The sequence below is a fragment of the Nelusetta ayraudi genome, unplaced genomic scaffold (genome assembly GCF_046127955.1).
Source record: "Nelusetta ayraudi isolate G7.1 ecotype Tasmania unplaced genomic scaffold, CSIRO-AGI_Nayr_v1 ptg000034l, whole genome shotgun sequence".
Lineage (NCBI taxonomy): Eukaryota > Metazoa > Chordata > Actinopteri > Tetraodontiformes > Monacanthidae > Nelusetta > Nelusetta ayraudi.
In genome coordinates, this window is record NW_027466084.1 from 4,520,001 (window position 1) to 4,537,141 (window position 17,141).

General features: G+C 43.6%; 3 protein-coding genes across 6 annotated transcripts in view; 2 read left to right on the forward strand and 1 right to left on the reverse strand.

The window, feature by feature from the left end:
• Positions 1 to 1,697, reverse strand: part of LOC142892415 (trafficking protein particle complex subunit 5-like) — a 1,824-nt gene extending 127 nt beyond the window's left edge. The window contains exons 1-3 of the mRNA XM_076032585.1: positions 1,552 to 1,697; positions 616 to 932; positions 1 to 532 (exon numbers count right to left, since the gene is read on the reverse strand). The exon at positions 1 to 532 is cut by the window's left edge and continues 127 nt beyond it. Of these exons, the coding sequence (XP_075888700.1) occupies positions 236 to 532; positions 616 to 885 (567 nt within the window). The 5' untranslated portion in view covers positions 886 to 932; positions 1,552 to 1,697 and the 3' untranslated portion in view covers positions 1 to 235. The remainder of the gene's footprint in view (positions 533 to 615; positions 933 to 1,551) is intronic.
• A 1,514-nt stretch (positions 1,698 to 3,211) lies between these two features.
• pglyrp6 (peptidoglycan recognition protein 6) lies at positions 3,212 to 6,815 on the forward strand. Its single transcript, XM_076032617.1, has 5 exons — positions 3,212 to 3,405; positions 4,582 to 5,382; positions 5,507 to 5,717; positions 5,797 to 6,091; positions 6,736 to 6,815. Exons 1-5 carry the CDS (start codon positions 3,342 to 3,344, stop codon positions 6,757 to 6,759), a joined length of 1,395 nt encoding a protein of 464 aa, XP_075888732.1. The 5' UTR covers positions 3,212 to 3,341; the 3' UTR covers positions 6,760 to 6,815.
• A 1,339-nt stretch (positions 6,816 to 8,154) lies between these two features.
• Positions 8,155 to 17,141, forward strand: part of wizb (WIZ zinc finger b) — a 34,403-nt gene continuing 25,416 nt past the window's right edge. The window contains exons 1-7 of one of the 4 annotated variants that reach the window (XM_076032587.1): positions 8,155 to 8,595; positions 9,204 to 9,381; positions 10,269 to 10,467; positions 10,738 to 10,813; positions 13,458 to 13,606; positions 13,708 to 15,276; positions 16,299 to 16,739. In XM_076032587.1, coding sequence (XP_075888702.1) covers positions 9,274 to 9,381; positions 10,269 to 10,467; positions 10,738 to 10,813; positions 13,458 to 13,606; positions 13,708 to 15,276; positions 16,299 to 16,739 — 2,542 coding nt within the window. In that variant the 5' untranslated portion in view covers positions 8,155 to 8,595; positions 9,204 to 9,273. The remainder of the gene's footprint in view (positions 8,596 to 9,203; positions 9,382 to 10,268; positions 10,468 to 10,737; positions 10,814 to 13,457; positions 13,607 to 13,707; positions 15,277 to 16,298; positions 16,740 to 17,141) is intronic. The other 3 variants (XM_076032588.1, XM_076032589.1, XM_076032590.1) reach the window with 3 other exon arrangements.

Here is a 17,141-nt window from a genome sequence, read left to right on the forward strand (position 1 = left end):
ACAACTGTTTCACATCATGCAGCCTAATTGGAGATGATGTCCCGAGAGGATTTACAAATCTGTGAGGATTTTAACAGATGAGCTGCAATTTTTTTTTTTCTATCCACAAGATGGCACAGCCATCCTTGCAGTCACCTGTAAGCCAGGAAGTCCAGAGAAAACAATAGCCAAGACTTGGATGAATATTTTTCAGTCTCGTGATAACATGGCCACTGTCTTCTTCCGTCTTTCCAGTTTATCTGCCGTCCAGCGCCTTGTCTCTGGCTATGACCGACTCATTGAACTTGATCATAAGCGTTGTGCCTTTGTGCCAGTGGGCGGTGACCTTTGCAGGGAAGCCACTGTGTGTGAGGATGGCCTCCACGATTCCTGCCGTGAAAGCTGCGCAGTTCAAACTGCTGTTCTCCTTGGGCACAGAAATGTACGAGTTGATAAGTGGCTCCTTTTCTATGATGTAATAGGTCTTATCATCATCATTGGCCTGTTCCAGTTTGTCCGCCTCCTTTCCAAACAAAGACTTCCAGACATTGACCTGCAGCAAAGAGAACTCTGAGTTACAAAATTAGCCAACGTTAAAAAAAAAAAAACATTAAAAGCAACACAAATCATACTGACCTTAATAAAAAGAAGCATGTTGAGTAGTTTTGTCTCCCTTTTGCCATTCTTTTCTCTGAGCACCAGCACATCTAGCATGCTCGCGCCAACGCTCTGGCCCATGTCTGCAAGCCGCGTCTGCAGCTCCGACACAGAATACACGCGGCTCTGACAGTACTGCACCATCTCAGAGAACAGGAGGGCAAAGGTGCTCAGACTGACTTCAGTCTTAGGTCGTGTTAGAGGTCGCTCCAAGATGTTGGACTTTCCTCGAGTGAAGCGTGTGTCCATTTTCTCCTCCAGGTGGGCGATCTTCCACAGCGTACGTCGGCTTCAACCTAAAATGTTTAGATGTTTATTAAGCTTTTATTGTTTTTGAAAGACCTTTACAGCTGTGAACTCTAGTCCCTGAGTAAAATAAAACTCCCATAGCTTAATCTATCAATTTTATTTCAGACTCTTGGGTCGATACGAACCAAAACGAAGAATTAACAGAACAACAGAGACTAGGAAAAGACGAACATTGCGCAGTCCACATCAGAAGTGTTTTCTTATCCAAAGAAAAACGAAATTAAATCTATACAACACGGGTTGTCAATCATTTTCATCTTCTTCATCGTAGACTGTACCCTGTCACATATTATTATACACGACTGTCATAAGTTCCACACAAAACGTCGGTTTCCTTACTCTATTTGTCTCTGTAATCACTGACCGACACTGACTGACAAAGCAGATGAACTAAGTTTTCGCTTTTAAAAACTAAAACAAGCAGCTAATCGCCGCTAGCTAGCTGTTAGCACCTGGCACCATAGAGACGCTTGTTGAGGCTTTCTATTAAATTATCTTGTTCTGGAAACTTAATAGGGCGGGGGCAATATCGGATACATTGCACATAACATACTGCTTGGTCATTACGGTTTCAGAAAACAAGCTGTCAAATAATAAACGACGAACCTTTTCTTTCAATCGATCAGCTCCTGTGCTTCCTTGTTCTCCGGCAGCCGCTCGTCAAGCCAACGAGAATTCAGTGTGCTGGGCGCCACCTTCTGTACCGGAGGACACAGTGCTCATACCAACTGAACTAAGTAGGAATAGCAGAGATCTTAAGACTGAAGCTCTTTTTTTTTTCTTCTTCTTCTTCTTTTAATTGCTTCTCCACGGTGTGGGGTGTGCCGGACTCTACGGGCTCTATCCCAGCCGTCTTTGGCTGAAGTCGAGTTAAGTTGTAATTTTATCAAGTCAACAAGGTTCACACAAGTAAGACAACCGACTATTTGCACTTGCAATTTAGAGTTCCCAATTTACCACACTGACAAGCACGTTTTTAGACTATGAGAGGAAGTGGGAGAACCCCAAGAAAACCCTCTCAGACAAAGGGAGGATATGCAGAATCCACAGAGAGAGAGGACACAGGCCTGGGGATCAAACAACGGTAGTGTCCCAACTCAGTCTGTTTTGAAGAGGACAAATATATCTGGCAGATAATGGATGATACGATTTTTTTTCCTTTTTTTAAACTTAACCTGATGATTGCCAGACTGAATTTATTTTAAGAAAATAATTTCATTTTCATATTCTCACCAAGGAGAGAATATGAAAATAGTATGAGGCATTACATAGGTTTCTTAAGATCCTATTTGTTTATTTATTCTTTCATATTGCAGTTCCAGCATGTCCTATAATGCAGCATTTAAAGACACATCACTGTCTGCTGGAAGTCAAGCCGTGCTTTTTTTGTCTATTCCCTGGCAGTACACCTTGAAAGGTCTTTCTATTAACTAATTACTACAAATATCATTCAATAAAGATCTCTATATGTGACCTTTTGCAAGTTCAGCTAAATATCTACTTCCTGTTTTTCTGTCAAATTAACATATTTTAGATTGCATTTCAACCCCATGTGCATTTTCGACAGTCAGCAATAGAAACTTAAGGGGAAATGACATTTTCCCTGACATTTAATTTTGCAGGTCTTAGTTTAGTTTAGTTTATTTCATTTCTTTTAAACATATTTAAAAAAGATAAAAATGTGTAGCTACATTCAAGAAACAAAACATGTCATATCAAATATCGTACCATGAATGATATATAATATTATAACAGACATGATAATATACACATGTGCACTGGCAGGTATAAGAGTACATACATGAACACATACATAAGCCATCCCCTTCCTGTGTGGATGGTTCACGTGTCAATCAAATCACACCACACAAAAACCCATTCAACGTTCGTTAAACAGGTCAAAACAAAAATCACCTTCATTCCTTCTCAAATGCATTAAATATACTAATTTTTAAAAGTCTTTTGAATTTAACGATTGTTTGACGTGTTTCCATCTCATCACTGTATCACTGGAGCTTGCTAGTTCTCTCAGATGGGAAGCCTTTACACGGATTTACATTTCACTGGCATGTCTCGCATTAATGATTGAACAATTAGAGAAGTTGAGAATTTTTCCGGAATGCCCAGCCATCCGGCTGGTGTCAATTCTCGCTGCATTTGGAAAAGGCCAAACCTGATTTTAAAAAAAAAAAAGAAAAAAAGTTTATGGTCAAATTACAGCTGTCATTTTCCCACACTGCGTCGTCAGCAGGCCGAACAGAGCAAACACCGATGTGTTGACCGTATGTCAATGGGTGTTACCTAACTTCCGCCTTACTTTGCTCGTGGTCCGCTGTAAATTAGAGGGGAAACAAAGTCGAGAGACATTCGACGCTCACGACTGTGTGTGGCTGGAGATGGCGATCGGCTGCTGGAAGTATGGCCTTGTCCTGCTGTTTTTTGTGGCCTCAAATGCAGCAGGTAATACTTTTTTTTTTTTTTTTTTTAACCATGTTTTGAATATTACAATGTAGGTGAATTATAAAACAATACATTTTAGGAAAAAGTTTTATGTGCGTAAAGGAATAAGTATGTGCATAAAATTGTTGTTTATTGTTTATTGAAACTGAAATCTCTGGACCACCAGGAACAGCAAGTAAATCTTGTTATACGTTTATATCTGTATTTGAGAAACTACCTGCTGCTGGGAAACTACCTACCCCACTGTATTCTGTATTACCTGTTGACAACCAAGGCAGCTTACTTCAACCTCTGCTCGCCTTTTACCGTTTTTGAACAACAACTCCTCCTGTCTTCAGCCCCTTCCAATAGGCCAACACTATTTTGGAGCCGTTGCGATGATTAATGTGATTGTTTGCCTCTGTCCCAAGATGGATGTATATTTGTCTTCTTGTAAATACTGTATTGTGCAAAGACTGGAAATAATATTTTTAACCAAGTGAGTGAAAACATTCTTTTGAATCAGTTTGACAGCTGCTCACAACTCCAATACTAAAATGGGGTGGAGCCCTTGTGAGTTGCAGGTGTGTGTGTGTGGTTTGGGTGTGTGCTACGATAAGAATAAAGAATTTAAAATGGATATAAGTCCATGGGAATTGTTTAGGAGAGAGACATACAGACCAGACCAGATACAGACCAACTGATTGGAGAAGGTGGGCACTGGCACTGTTACTCTATGTGCAGTATGACCAAGTACATTCACGCACGATTCAACAATGGACGTGACGTAACTTTCGACTGTGGCTGCAAAAGATCGCCTCACACAATTCATCTTGACATGTGCGAGTGTTGATTATTTATAAATATGAATTTATTCTCAAGTGTTATAAAAAGCTATGTAGAAGTTTGAGATGCTTGAGTAGTTCCTTCCTTTCTCCCTGAGCACTGAGAGTGTCACTTGTTGTTAGGCTACCACCCGGAGCAAGGTTTATTCAACTTGAAAACTCAACTTCAGTCTTCAAAACTGAGGTCACGCATCCGTCTTAACTCGACCATAAAAGCTGCACTCATCTGTTGGTCAAATGGTTTGAGTATCTTAAATTTCACTGTGACAGCAAATGAGTCTTAAAAAAAAAATCAAGATGTGTCTTGCGTCCGTTGTCAAAATTGGAGTAAAATTAATTTCCTTCGCTGCAGGTTCCTTGCACATGGACGACTTCATCAAGGTGGTGAAGCAGATTGAAGACGAGGGCCCTTCGTCAGAGCCGCTCCTTGTGCTGCGGAAGCTGCGCAAGGCGGCCAGCCTCAATGATGCGTTTATCAAGCGATTCCTCGGCAACGCTGGTGATCCTCCGTCAGACGCTGGTCTCTCAGCTTACATTCGGACGGCTGTGCAACACCGTCTGAGTGGAGATGACAGAGAGACCGGAGTGGTCCTGACCTCCGACGGCACCACGGTGGCCCTCACGCCTCTCCTCCTGGGCATCGAAGTTGGCTTCCTCTCTGCGTCCGGGGGCTCCGTACGCGGCCTGTACGAGCTCACTTTCACCAAAGACCTGGACCTCAGAAGCCTCCCTGCCACCACACTGCTCGGGCCGGATGGCTGCTGGGACAATGTGACCTCCCCGAAAGTCTTCACCCTCCTGGGAAGTCCTTCTCTTCTCACCAATGCTGAGCTCAACGGTGGCATGGACGGCGTTGTTCTAGGAACGGAGGCCAAATCCAGACGCGATGGGAGGCTCAGCAGCCTGCTGACAGAGTACTACTGCCATCAGCTGGACAGCAGAGGTCTGGACGCAGCCCCTCGTCTCATCAGCCGACGCCGCAGGGAGAACTTCAGGGGTCTCATCAGCGCTCCAGTGATGGTTAGAAAGGTGATGAAGTCAGTGGAGCTGCAACGGAGTCTGGCAGGCCGTTTGAAGATGGGCAGCAAGGCAAAAAGGCAACTGAGGGCAGTGGTGGAGCGAGGAATAAGAGAGTTTGTCCACAAGTACATGGGTACATGAGATTTTGTCTTTTAAAAAAAAAAAAAAAAAATTATCTCTTGAAACCAAGTCTAATATGCCTGCCTTATTTTTTATTTTCTAAGTAGTTTTGCTCTTTCAACTCTGATCTTTTTCAGACTGCCCTCCGATTATACCGCGCTGTATGTGGGGTGCACAGCCATACAGAGGAACCCCGACAAACCTTTCTCTTCCTCTCTCCAACCTGTACATCCACCACACTTCCACACCAAGCCAGCCCTGTCTGACTTTGCAACAGTGCTCTGCAGACATGCGTTCCATGCAGCGCTTCCACCAGGAGGACAGAGGCTGGGATGACATCGGATACAGGTAAAACTTGCTCGGCCTACGACTCCTGCAGGTTTCAAAAGTATGTTGAAATAATTGAAGATGCCTGGTGCTGTCAAAGCTTTGTTGTAGGCTCTGATGGCCACCTGTATGAGGGCAGAGGCTGGCTCTGGCAAGGAGCCCACACCCTCGGCCACAACTCCATAGGCTACGGCGTCTCCTTCATTGGAGACTACACCAGCAGTCTGCCGTCACAGCACTCCATGGGCCTGGTCAGAGACAACTTGGCCGCATGCGCAGTCGGTGGTGGGCGACTGGAGGCCAACTTCACTTTGCAGGGGCACAGGCAGCTGGTGAACACTTCTTGTCCAGGAGACGCCCTCTATAGTGAGATACAGGGCTGGGAACACTTTGGGGTATGTACGTGACATGCTGTGAATTACATGTTTTAGATTTCTTCCTTAGACTTCTGACTATAATGCACTTTGGGTGTACAAAAAACTAATTTAACAGCTCGTCTATTAGTAAATGAGGGGAGTCAGAGCCCCACTTTGTAACAATGAACAATGCACAAATTCTGTACAAATGTACTGTATATATATGTTAATGTTGAAAACATTTTAATTGATTTAATTACATTCAAACAACACAACAGCAATTATTTGACATAAAAGGCATGATTCTCAAAACACAGGACATTCTGAAAATTTCATCCAGAATTCCCTCGTTATTGATACCATACGGACTGTTTTCCTGAAAAGATTTATCTGTTAGTGTATGTGTATTGTTTCAAAACAGACATTTAAATGTATGTTTTTATTCAATTTGAGGTATGTTTATATGTGTGTGTATATATTTGTACAGTAAATATATATATATATATTTATGTGTATATATATATATGTATGTATATATTTATGTATATACATATACAAACACACACACACACACACACACACACACACACACACACACACACACACACACACACACACAAAGAGCTCTCTATAGTCGTATAGCTACTGGCTGCATAAATAAATGTCACTTTTTTTTCTTACAGGAGGTAAAACGATCAGCTAATTAAGAAGAAGCGACTCGGACGTGTGAAACCTTCTTAATAAACATTTATTAGTGAACATATCAACTGACTGCTGACATTTTTTTTGAAACTATGGTCTGTGTGGCATCACCCCAATGATTAATGTCAAACGCAGTAGTGACAACTACACGTCTAGATGAATTGTTCAATACCTTGGCAAGAAAGTAGAACCGATCTATTCAATCATGTGTTGTAATGAATGAGACACACTCTTAATAGAATCCTTCAACTGCTCGGGACATAAGCAAAAGGTGCATCGTGTGTCGCAGGGCCAACAGAGAGACAACCATTCACACTCTAAATCACACAGTGGACAAATGAAAACTGCTAATTTGCCTCATGCCCATGTCTTTGTGGGAGACGAAGTGAGAACATGTGCACAGACCACATTTTGAATTTTTAAAATACTAATGTTAATTGACTATTATTATATTATACTAAAAATCAAGTTGAGCGACATGGTGGCGCAGTGGTTAGCGCTGCCGCCTCACAGCAAGAAGGTCGTGGGTTCGATTCCTGGGACCTTTCTGTGTGGAGTTTGCATGTTCTGCGTGGGTTCTCTCCGGGTTCTCCGGCTTCCTCCCACACTCCAAGAACATGCATGTGAGGTCAATTGAACACTCTAAATTGTCCGTAGGTGTGCATGTGAGTGTGAATGGTTGTTTGTTTCTATGTGGCCCTGCGATGAACTGGCGACTTGTCCAGGGTGTCGCCCTAAGACAGCTGGGATAGGCTCCAGCAGACCCCCGTGACCCTGAATAGGAATAAGCGGGTAAAGAAGATGAATGAATGAATGAATGAATGAAAATCTAGTTGGTGGCAGGTCTGGTTATGAAAGTCAACAGCAAAAATACATCATACAACTTCTAAGAGTCATTCTTACACAAAATGTTGTGAAGAAATTCATAAACTGGTGTTCTTAGATTCACAGCACATAGTATTTTGTCCAGAAATCAAGATTTAAAGTAGAAGTCACTTTCCGTTTTTTTTAAAATGAACAACAGTTCCACTTTACACCAGTAGAGGGTGTAAGAGGACAACAAAATAACCATTTTTTTTTTTTTTTTTTTTTAACGTCTAGCGTTTCGGGGGAAAAAATGTTGGACGTATTTATCAAATCCAGTACAACGGTCACTGCTCAGCATCTTAGGGCACTTTTTCTAAACCGCGTTTCAGGTTCGTTGAGCCAAATGTGTGAGGAACATAAGTACGACGCACACGACGGGCAGATGGGACTAAAGTACCGAAACGCTGAATAACATTTTTTTTAGGTTAAAAATAAATAAATAAATGAACGACTGTCAAATGAACGGCCCCAGCGCTGAGCGTCCACACCGTCTTTGTCGCGCATTTCCGGTGCGTGAAGTGTCATCGCGATGAATTCTCTACCGGGGTACAAAATACTTCACGTACTCGCGAGTTGCCATGTAAAAATCTGCCCCTGAACGCGGAGACGCCAGACCAGAGAAGTTGAACTTGAGTGCGCCGTGCTCCTCAGCCCAAACTCTCGCTTTACCTCCCACCCTCCCTCCCCTATTGACGTTACGTACGTAGCCGTGGCGTGCCTGCAAGCGAAATAACATGGAGTCCTCCGTCTGGCATCTTCCAGGGACCCACGCTAGGAACCCGGTCAGCGCCGACTGACTGACTCGTTGCGGGGTTGGGTGGGGAGGGGGGGGGGCAACGTTAAGTCGGTCGGCGACGGCTCGAAGCATCGTCTCGCCCGGGGGCGTAGAGGGTTTGGGCTCCGTCCTGGAAGTATGACGACCGCTGGTTGAGAAGCCAGCTCCTGTACAGCGGTCCGCAGAGCAGAGCAGGCCAGTGAGTACCCGTACTCTTAAAATTGCGACTCCTGGACGTTTTGAAAGCGCTTTTTTCCCGTCCTGCGGATGCCATTGTTGGTTTATAGTCACCTTTACGAGCGAGCGGATCGATGTCAGCCACGTCCTCGGAGCCCGACCGACCGAGGGAGGCCAAAGACTCGATCGGCACTCTAACCCGAGATGTTCCCGGATATTTTCCTGCTGGTTTATTAAAAAAAATAAAATAAATAAATGTTTTTTGAAAGGCTCCTGTGTAAAACACGGGCCTGGATAGGGCACTTATTTATGTAACCGTTTGGACGCCCTTGTGTTCCATTCTTTAAGGCCAGGCATACTGGTGCGGGGGGAAATAGGTCAGAATGTACGAAAACTGCAGCTGTGGAAAGAAGAAGAAGAAGAAGAAGAAGAAGAAGAAGAAGAAGAGAGAGAGGGGGGGGGGGGGGGGATCAGAAGAGGGCACATTCTTCAATTTAGACACCACTCCCCCTAACCTCCTGGCTGTAAATAGTATTTTGTGAGCAAGTTACTTCAGCAAAGTGCCCTAGGTAGATGTCAGGGGTGAAAACATTTTCATGAGTTTGTGTGGTCTTTCTTTCTTTCTTTCAGAAGAGGAGAACGCTGCACAATGTAGCCAGGTTGGTCAGCAGTGGGACTCCATACTGCCCTCTGGGGAACCATGGAGCCCCAAGGGCCACCGCACTCCCCGGGGACCAGTCATGGGCCCAGACCCCTGGACTCAGCACAAGACCTGGCCACACCCACTTCCCCCAACTGCACCTTACAGGTAAGACGTTAATAACTGGATGCCCTGTTGTCACTGCCACTTTCTGACATTATCTGCTATGGGTGCTCCCTCCCACGTTGATGGCTAATGCAGCCACACCTAAGTTATCTGCAAGCAGCTTTATTGCTCACCTGACTGACAGACTTTTTTAGTTTTAGTTTCTTTAATGGTGTTTCTGCCATTTCATTCATTGTAGCACGGTTCATTATTTCTCTTGTGTTCAGTTTCGTCCAGTTTCATGTTATAATCATTGCGTATTAGCTGTCTCACGTGAGATTGCTTTGTAAGTGATTTTTAAAGCAAAGCATTTTGAATGTGAAACTTAAGGTATACGTAGTTGATAGTTGTCACCGTCAGTTGCCCTTCCCTATGAGCGTGTAGTTTGATATCTCCACATTCTATGTGCTGTTTGATATCAATAATAGGAGATGTGCTATGTAAACCTAGTATGTTCTTACTCTTGATCTATAATTACTCTCTATAAACTCTCACTCTTACCATTGCAAACACTGTTTCCCATAAAGTTGGAATAACATAACCTGTCTTTTATTGTGGCAAACAAATGTTTTACATGAATTCACTTTGCTTTGGTAATGATGGTGGATAAAGCAAAGTAAACATTGCACCTGGTTAAAAGTGATTAAGCAGTAAATTGAAGGACAGGTGTGTGAAAATGAGAGAATTCCAACGTAATGGGCAACAGCATATTCTCCCCCCCCTACATCACTTATTTTCACAAACTGTACACTGTGAGTCCAGTTGAGCCACACATTAGAGAGGGACGTCGTACAATGCAAGCCCATGGAACTGAATGGTCGAATAAACCAGGCTGTGGAGGCTGAACACATTCTCATCAACTTGCTGTGTGTCTCTGTCGTCACTCACAGCCCTCACGTTCTCCAAGTGAGAGCGATGGCCTGATGTCTGCCAAAGACTCGGGCAACGCTGAAGATGAGAGCTCCAAGCAGGTTCAGGCCTCTCAGCCCAGCACAGGACCAGAGAGAAGAGCGCACAGGAGATTCAGCTCTTCAGCCTTTGCTTCATCTCTTAGCTGGGACTCTGACTCCGAGAAAGAAGCGCTTGATGGTAACAGACGACTCATGTTTATTAATGAGCTGTCGCACTTTTCTTAAGAGTAGCAAGCTGAGTGGCAATCCAGTAACAAAGCCAAGAATATTTAGTCACTTTATGATATATATATGTGATTGTTGTCCCCTTGACGTTATTCAGTGTGCATGAAGTCAGAAGTCAGTCACTCTTTATGTAATCTGAGTTTGCGCCAAAGTTCTTTAACTGTTGAGCTGTGAAGTGATGTTGCTGTGCTACCTATGTGTTTTGTGTGCTGTTGTGTGTCAGAGGAGGACCTACAGCACTTTTCTAACCCTCATGGTCTGGCTGCTCACAGCCCAGGATCTCCTTCTTCTGGACACAGGTGAGAAGAAGGTTGAGTAGGAAGAAGAGCTAGCTGCTTTGTTAGCGTAAGAGGCTAAAACGTAAAAAAAAAAAAGAAAAGAAACATTGCTAAGATATTAAAACAGTAGGCTAAAATGACAGCTCCGCAATGAATTACTGACAGAATAAGCTTCAATCTGTTTGAGAGAAAAAGAAAAACTGGATCATTGTCATTGTCCTTTTTTAAAAAACAAACAAAAAAAACAAAACAATTTTCATTATGAACCTATTAAAGTTTTGACTTCAAGTACAAACACATACAATAATTTGAAAAAAACCCTTTCACCTTAATATAATTAATTATAGCAAAAACACAATGTTTGCATATATTTACAGCTTGTTAATATCCACTATTGCTAAATTCCAACCACGCAACACGTGGTTGGAAGCGGTGGAACTGGAAACAGTGGCAGTGTCATGTCTATCATTATGATCCATGGTGATCACAGTCTTCAAAGCCTTTTCCATTTTGGAAAGTGATTGTTGAAGATCTCAAATATAACGTTTATTTCCTTCAAAGTCTCGCCCCGTTTTAAAGAAGGGCTCTGGTACCTGAGGAAGCTGAAGTCTCTGTTTTACAATTATAATGCACAACCAATTTAGAATGTGGGACGGCTATGGACTCTTAAGTAGGTTAGTGTAACACTAAGGCGGTTCTGTTTAGGAGAAGATGTATAGACAGTGGATGTCAATTGGCCCTTCCCTTGTGCGAGCAATGATTTCTCCAGTCTCTGTGCAGTAGAGACTATAAATACAGACTGTATAAACACAGTATAGAATTCTTCATCATCATATAACTATAATAATAGCTATAAAAACCCATTTAATGATCATCACTAACTACTATTCCTAATTCCGCACTGTTGCCTATAAAGTTGGAATGAAATAACTTGCACCTGTCTTTTAGAATGACAAACAAATGCTTTACGTGAATTAATTTCACTTATAGGTATTGGAGATACATAAAGTAAATCATTTTGCCTGGTTAAAGGTGATTACCAATGCATTTAGGATTGTGTCTGAAGTAGTGTTCCAACTTTGTAGGCAGCAGTCTATGCACTGCTTCCAGGTCTTTGATGTGTTGGCCAATCAGAGATGCTTCTCTGCACGCGTCGCAACCAGTGGTTATTTGAGTAGCTGTGTCCTTGCTATAGTCTCTAACCAGCCTGCCCATTCTGCACTGACAACCTCAAATCAACAAGGCACGTTTTTCCTTTCCTAACCATTCTCTGTAAACACTAGAGATCGTTGTGGGTAAAAAAAAAATAATAATAAAATCCTGGGAGTTGCAGATGAGCGGTTTGTGACGTACTCGGACCAGCCCGGGCGGCACCAACAACAATGCCGTGTTCAGTCACTTAAATCCCCTCTTTTCTCCATTCTGATGCTGGCTTTGAACTTCAGCAAGTGACCTTCACCACTTCTGCATGCCTACATCTGTTGAGTCGCTGTCATGTGATTGGTTGAATCACTTGGCAGCAACTTGGATTTGTTATAACAACGTTATCACGTACACTGTGAGTGGACATGATAACATCATATTTTGCAGTCGTGACTAGGGCTGCAGCTATTTAATATTTTAATAATTAGATATTCTTTATGATATTCTTATATTGGTTCATTTAGTCGTGAAAATTTTATTTTTATTTTTCAGAAAACTCAACATTTGTAATTCTGACAGCTTAGCTCTGACGCTCTGCCTGTTTTCGTACTGTGAGCATTGAACATTTTTCTGTTGCTTTTTCCTTGTGCTACTTTTTCTTACTCGTTTCTTTTCTCTGCTCATCATCAGTTGTTTTTTTTGTTTTTTTGCTCCTTTGTTCCATTTGGCTCCTTTTTCTTTTAACATCACTCGTCCTGCTCCCTGAAAACAAAGCGCATCCGCTTCATCTTTCTATCGCTTTGTGGATGATGTAGACATGTCGTGTCCCACTAAAAATAATTTCGATGAAAGGCCGTAACATGAGCTTAAAATGGAATAAATGAGTAAACAAGTCAGATAATTTGCCTCAAAGAATTTCAGACTCAGTTGTTACTTGGGAAAACAAAAATATTCATTGATTCATTTCCACAAAAGGTTCGGAGCCTCTTTCTATTGTCGGCATGTTTAAAGAAACTTTATTGCTGAGTCATTTCCAAGTAAGTCTTTTTTACCAGTCTCAGTTTCCACAGTCTTTAAAAGCTTTTTGAATTTTGCTCACCTTGTCCCGTTTTCATTATTACACGTTTCCTTATTGCCAGGTTGAAATTCAAAAATGGAGAGGACCTACGCTAGAGTTGAGATTCAATTGAATTTAATTAGAAATGAAAATCAAAATTGACTGAAAAATAAAAATGTATTTTCTCTTTACAACAACTTTCCCGTTAGAGATGTGACATTCCCAGTGGTCTTGGTATCAATATTTTTTAATTTTTGCATAAATGTTGTTAGGTTAGTAATGTAGATGTATTATATTATATATGTACTATATGATGTTGTTCCATTATGTAGTCGGGTAAACCCCACAAATCTTTTGTGCCTTTTTATTGGTTCTAGAGATGCAGTTTTGAGTACTCCAATTTGGAGATAATAACTGTATACTCTTTGTTTTGATATCATATTTTTCATTTCTGGTTTTGATCAGACATGGGAGTGAAGAAGACCAAAATCCTAAGAAACTGCAGTGTTTGCATATCAAGACTGAGTCGCTGGTCCCTTTGGAGGGCAACGGCGCTGACAATGAGAGTGCAAAAACAGAAGAACCAAACACATCTCAAGCTGACTCATCGGAATGTGAGTAGGAAAAAACAGAATCCACCTGCTTGTTTAATCTGCATGATCTAGCCTCTGGTGCTGCCCATTCGCGAGCTCAATAAGTGTCTTCTCTTCCCCAGTGCCAGAAGACAAAGTCTGGAATGTATCGGAGGAAGCCAAGACGTTTCTTGCCAAAATTAAACAGAACGACGGTTGCCAAATGGAGGAGGGGTCGGACGCCAGTGAAACTGTAAGGCAGCTGGAGAGAGATGTGTACAGCTTCCCTGGAGACTCAGACCCTGAGAGCCCCCCCGCCGGCCCCTGGGCGAGGTGCACTTCCATCCAGCGGTGCAGGAAAAGCCGGGTGCTGCTCCGGCCTTTCTGCGGCCTCGGCAACTCAACACAGGCCGCGGCCGAGTGCGAGGCGCCGACGAGTCCTCGTAAATCGAAACCCGCTGAGCCCGTGGCGCACGGCAAAGATGGAGGGTCTTGCGATTTGGAAACCTTCGGGGAGGAGGCGGCAGAGGAGGCGGCAGAGGAGGCGACAGAGAAGGCGACAGCGTTCCCAGAGCGAGGAGGGTTAGCGGACGCGGAGGAAGACGGCCAAAGTGAGCAGGAGGCAGAGAGAGATATTTTCACCTGCGTCGAATGTAGTATTTACTTTAAAAAGCAGAGTCATTTGCGGGAGCACATCATGGAGCACTGTCAGAGTAGCACAGAGGGGGGCAAGAGTTCCGAGAAGGGCAGCTATTACTGGTGTGTGGAGTGTGGATGGGGGCTGCCCAGCCAGCCGGCGCTGGAAGAGCACCTCAGGAGGCACCAGGAGTCTCGGCGGAAAATCTTGGAAGAGATTGAGAAGCTCAACGCAGACAACAGCAGAGCCACTGAGCCGAGGGACATCACCAGCCTGGAGACGCCCGCGGTGCTCGACGCGAGTGCAGCCTCGACTTCAGACAAAGAGGCGGATCGCAGCTTGGAGGCACCTTCGTCTCTTTCCCCAGCCCGGGGTCCGAGCGAAGGCACGGAGTCCACGCCGACCGATTCCGACAAAGCTCCGAGTGCGGTCCGGTCTCCAGCACACGTTCGAGGCGGTGCCTCCACCCGCCGCCGCTTTTGGTGCACCAAGTGCAACTTCACCACGAGAACCTCCCAGGCACTGGCCAATCACGCCAAGACCCACAACAGGAAAAAAAATGTGCCGCTTAAAACCAAGTCACACTCACCGCGCTCCACCTCCGCTTCCTTAGCCTGTTTTCATTGTGCCTTCCGGACCTCCAATCAGACTTTGATGAGGGAACACCAGAAACTCCTCCACCCAGGACAGTTCTTCATCAGTGGGTGGCGAGCGGATGACATCGGTCAGCACTCAAAGTCGCACGTATCAAAACCAAATCTCGATTCCGAACTTCCCTCTGGATCTGGATCTGCGTCTGCGAGCCAGTCGAAGACAACTCCAGGCAAACATCAGCACGGAGCCGCTGCCTGTGAAGAAAGTGGAATTCCAGATTGTGTCGCAGCTCTGCCCGTTGGCCAGGTGTTCAAGAGCTCTGCAAGTAGGAAATTCAGCGTAAGGAGGAAATCCTGGACCAGGCCGGAGAATGAGAACCTGTCGGGAATTCTAGAGCACGACGAAGTTTCAAGTCCAGAGCTCGTCAGGGAAAGTTCCCAAAAAGAGGCCGGGTCTCCTGCGGGACCGCATGAAACTCCAGGTAACACCAGTGAGTCCAAACACCGCAGTGTCTCAAACTTGTCAGGTGAAGAGTAGTGCAGTTTTATTTTGAAGTATTTGTGTGAGCAAAGGCGTTTTTCTGGTGTTGTTTGGGCTGTACGTGAGCTAAACGCAAAACGTTGCTTATTAGACTCCAGGAATATCTACACACATTTGGAAGAGTGGAAAGTGACATTGCACATAATGAAAATGTCCTTCCCTCCCTTTGGTATTGTTGGCACCTCCTTCTCCAAAAACAATAAACATCAAGTACTATGAATGCCATCTACCAGTAATGAATAATGAGCAACTAGTTGCTAGTCACTAGTCGTTCATGGATGTCTGTGACGGAACTGCAAAAACATGCAAAAATGGAAGGCTAGCCCCGGATATGGCCTGGGGGCCATATCCGGCTCATTGAGCTTTTTTAATCCATCCTGCCGACTAGAAGAAATGACATTAATAATCAGTAAGTCATAAAGAAAAAGCTGTATTTCATCCATTTTTCCGTGTTTTATGAGTCAATTCAGTTAAGAGCCGAATACCGTGGGGCTTCAAAGACATTTTGTTGTAACCTCGCTTCGGTTCATTTTCAATTGACGTTAAAGCAACATGTTTTCAACATATCCCAAGATATGTTTTGTTCTCCTCTGAGGTGGCTCACGAAAACACTCATCCATCTGCTCCTAGTTTCACAACCTATCGTGGCCCACCAGTCAAAAAGTTGTCCCGCCCCTGTTCTAGACTGTAAATTACAGCAAATCAAAACAATACAGAGAAGAGGAAATATCATACCACTTATACAATACACAATATTATGTATTTACTCTGTCACTCTGTCATTATCCACAAAACAGTGATGGTCCCATACGTGTTCTCCAGCTTAGTGGATGTGTGGTTCACTCTGTGCCCGAGGCTCCTGACGACGGACCCGGAACTGTTGGTTTTTCTGTACAAGCATCTAGAAGAATTGAGATATTTTTAAACAGGTCTTTACCAGTTTTTTTTTTTTTTTCTATTCAGATGGCTGGCCAGCAGAGGAGACCACTAAATCATTGTTAACCCCTAAAAAGACTGTGGACAACCAAGACAAGCCCACAAGTGCGGAGAAGGATCGCAAGGTTTTCTTTTTAAGGAGTAGGAGCAGGAGTGCGGCGTCTCCGGGGGAAATTGACGGCGACGACGATGATGACACCGACGAAGAGAACCTGCGGCACTTCCTGACAGAGAGCCTCTTGGACGGAGACGTCGAGAACGCGGAGGATGACGTGGAGGCATTCAAGAGCATGGAGAAGAAGTGCCCCTATTGCCCCGATCGATTTCACAACGGCATTGGGCTGGCGAATCACGTGAGAGGCCACCTGAACCGAGTCGGCGTCAGCTACAACGTGCGTCACTTCATCTCTCCGAAGGAAGTCAATGAAATTGAGAGGAAGTTCTCCTATCAGAAGAAGAAGAAAAAAGGTCAGCGTCTATTTGCATTGTTTTTCTCAATTTAGCAGTTAATAATGATAATAATGCTGAAAAAAAAATATTATTATATTTTATTATTATTATTATTATTATTATTATTATTATTATTATTATTATTATTATTATTATTATACCAACACAATTTGAAACAGGAAGAAAGTAAAATTAAATGAATGAGGGAATTATTATGATTGAAGATTAAAAGAAGTGGTTCTTGTCACAGGCTTCAGTTCTGTGGGTACTTTGGTATCCAAGCACCCGCACACAAGTGCTGAGCACCGTGAATGTTTTGCCGAGAGACGAAGGTGTGTGTGCTCTGTCAGTAGAGACACACAAGCGCCTACCAGGAACATAAATTCCATATCTAAATTTTATATTGCTTTTTCGCACACT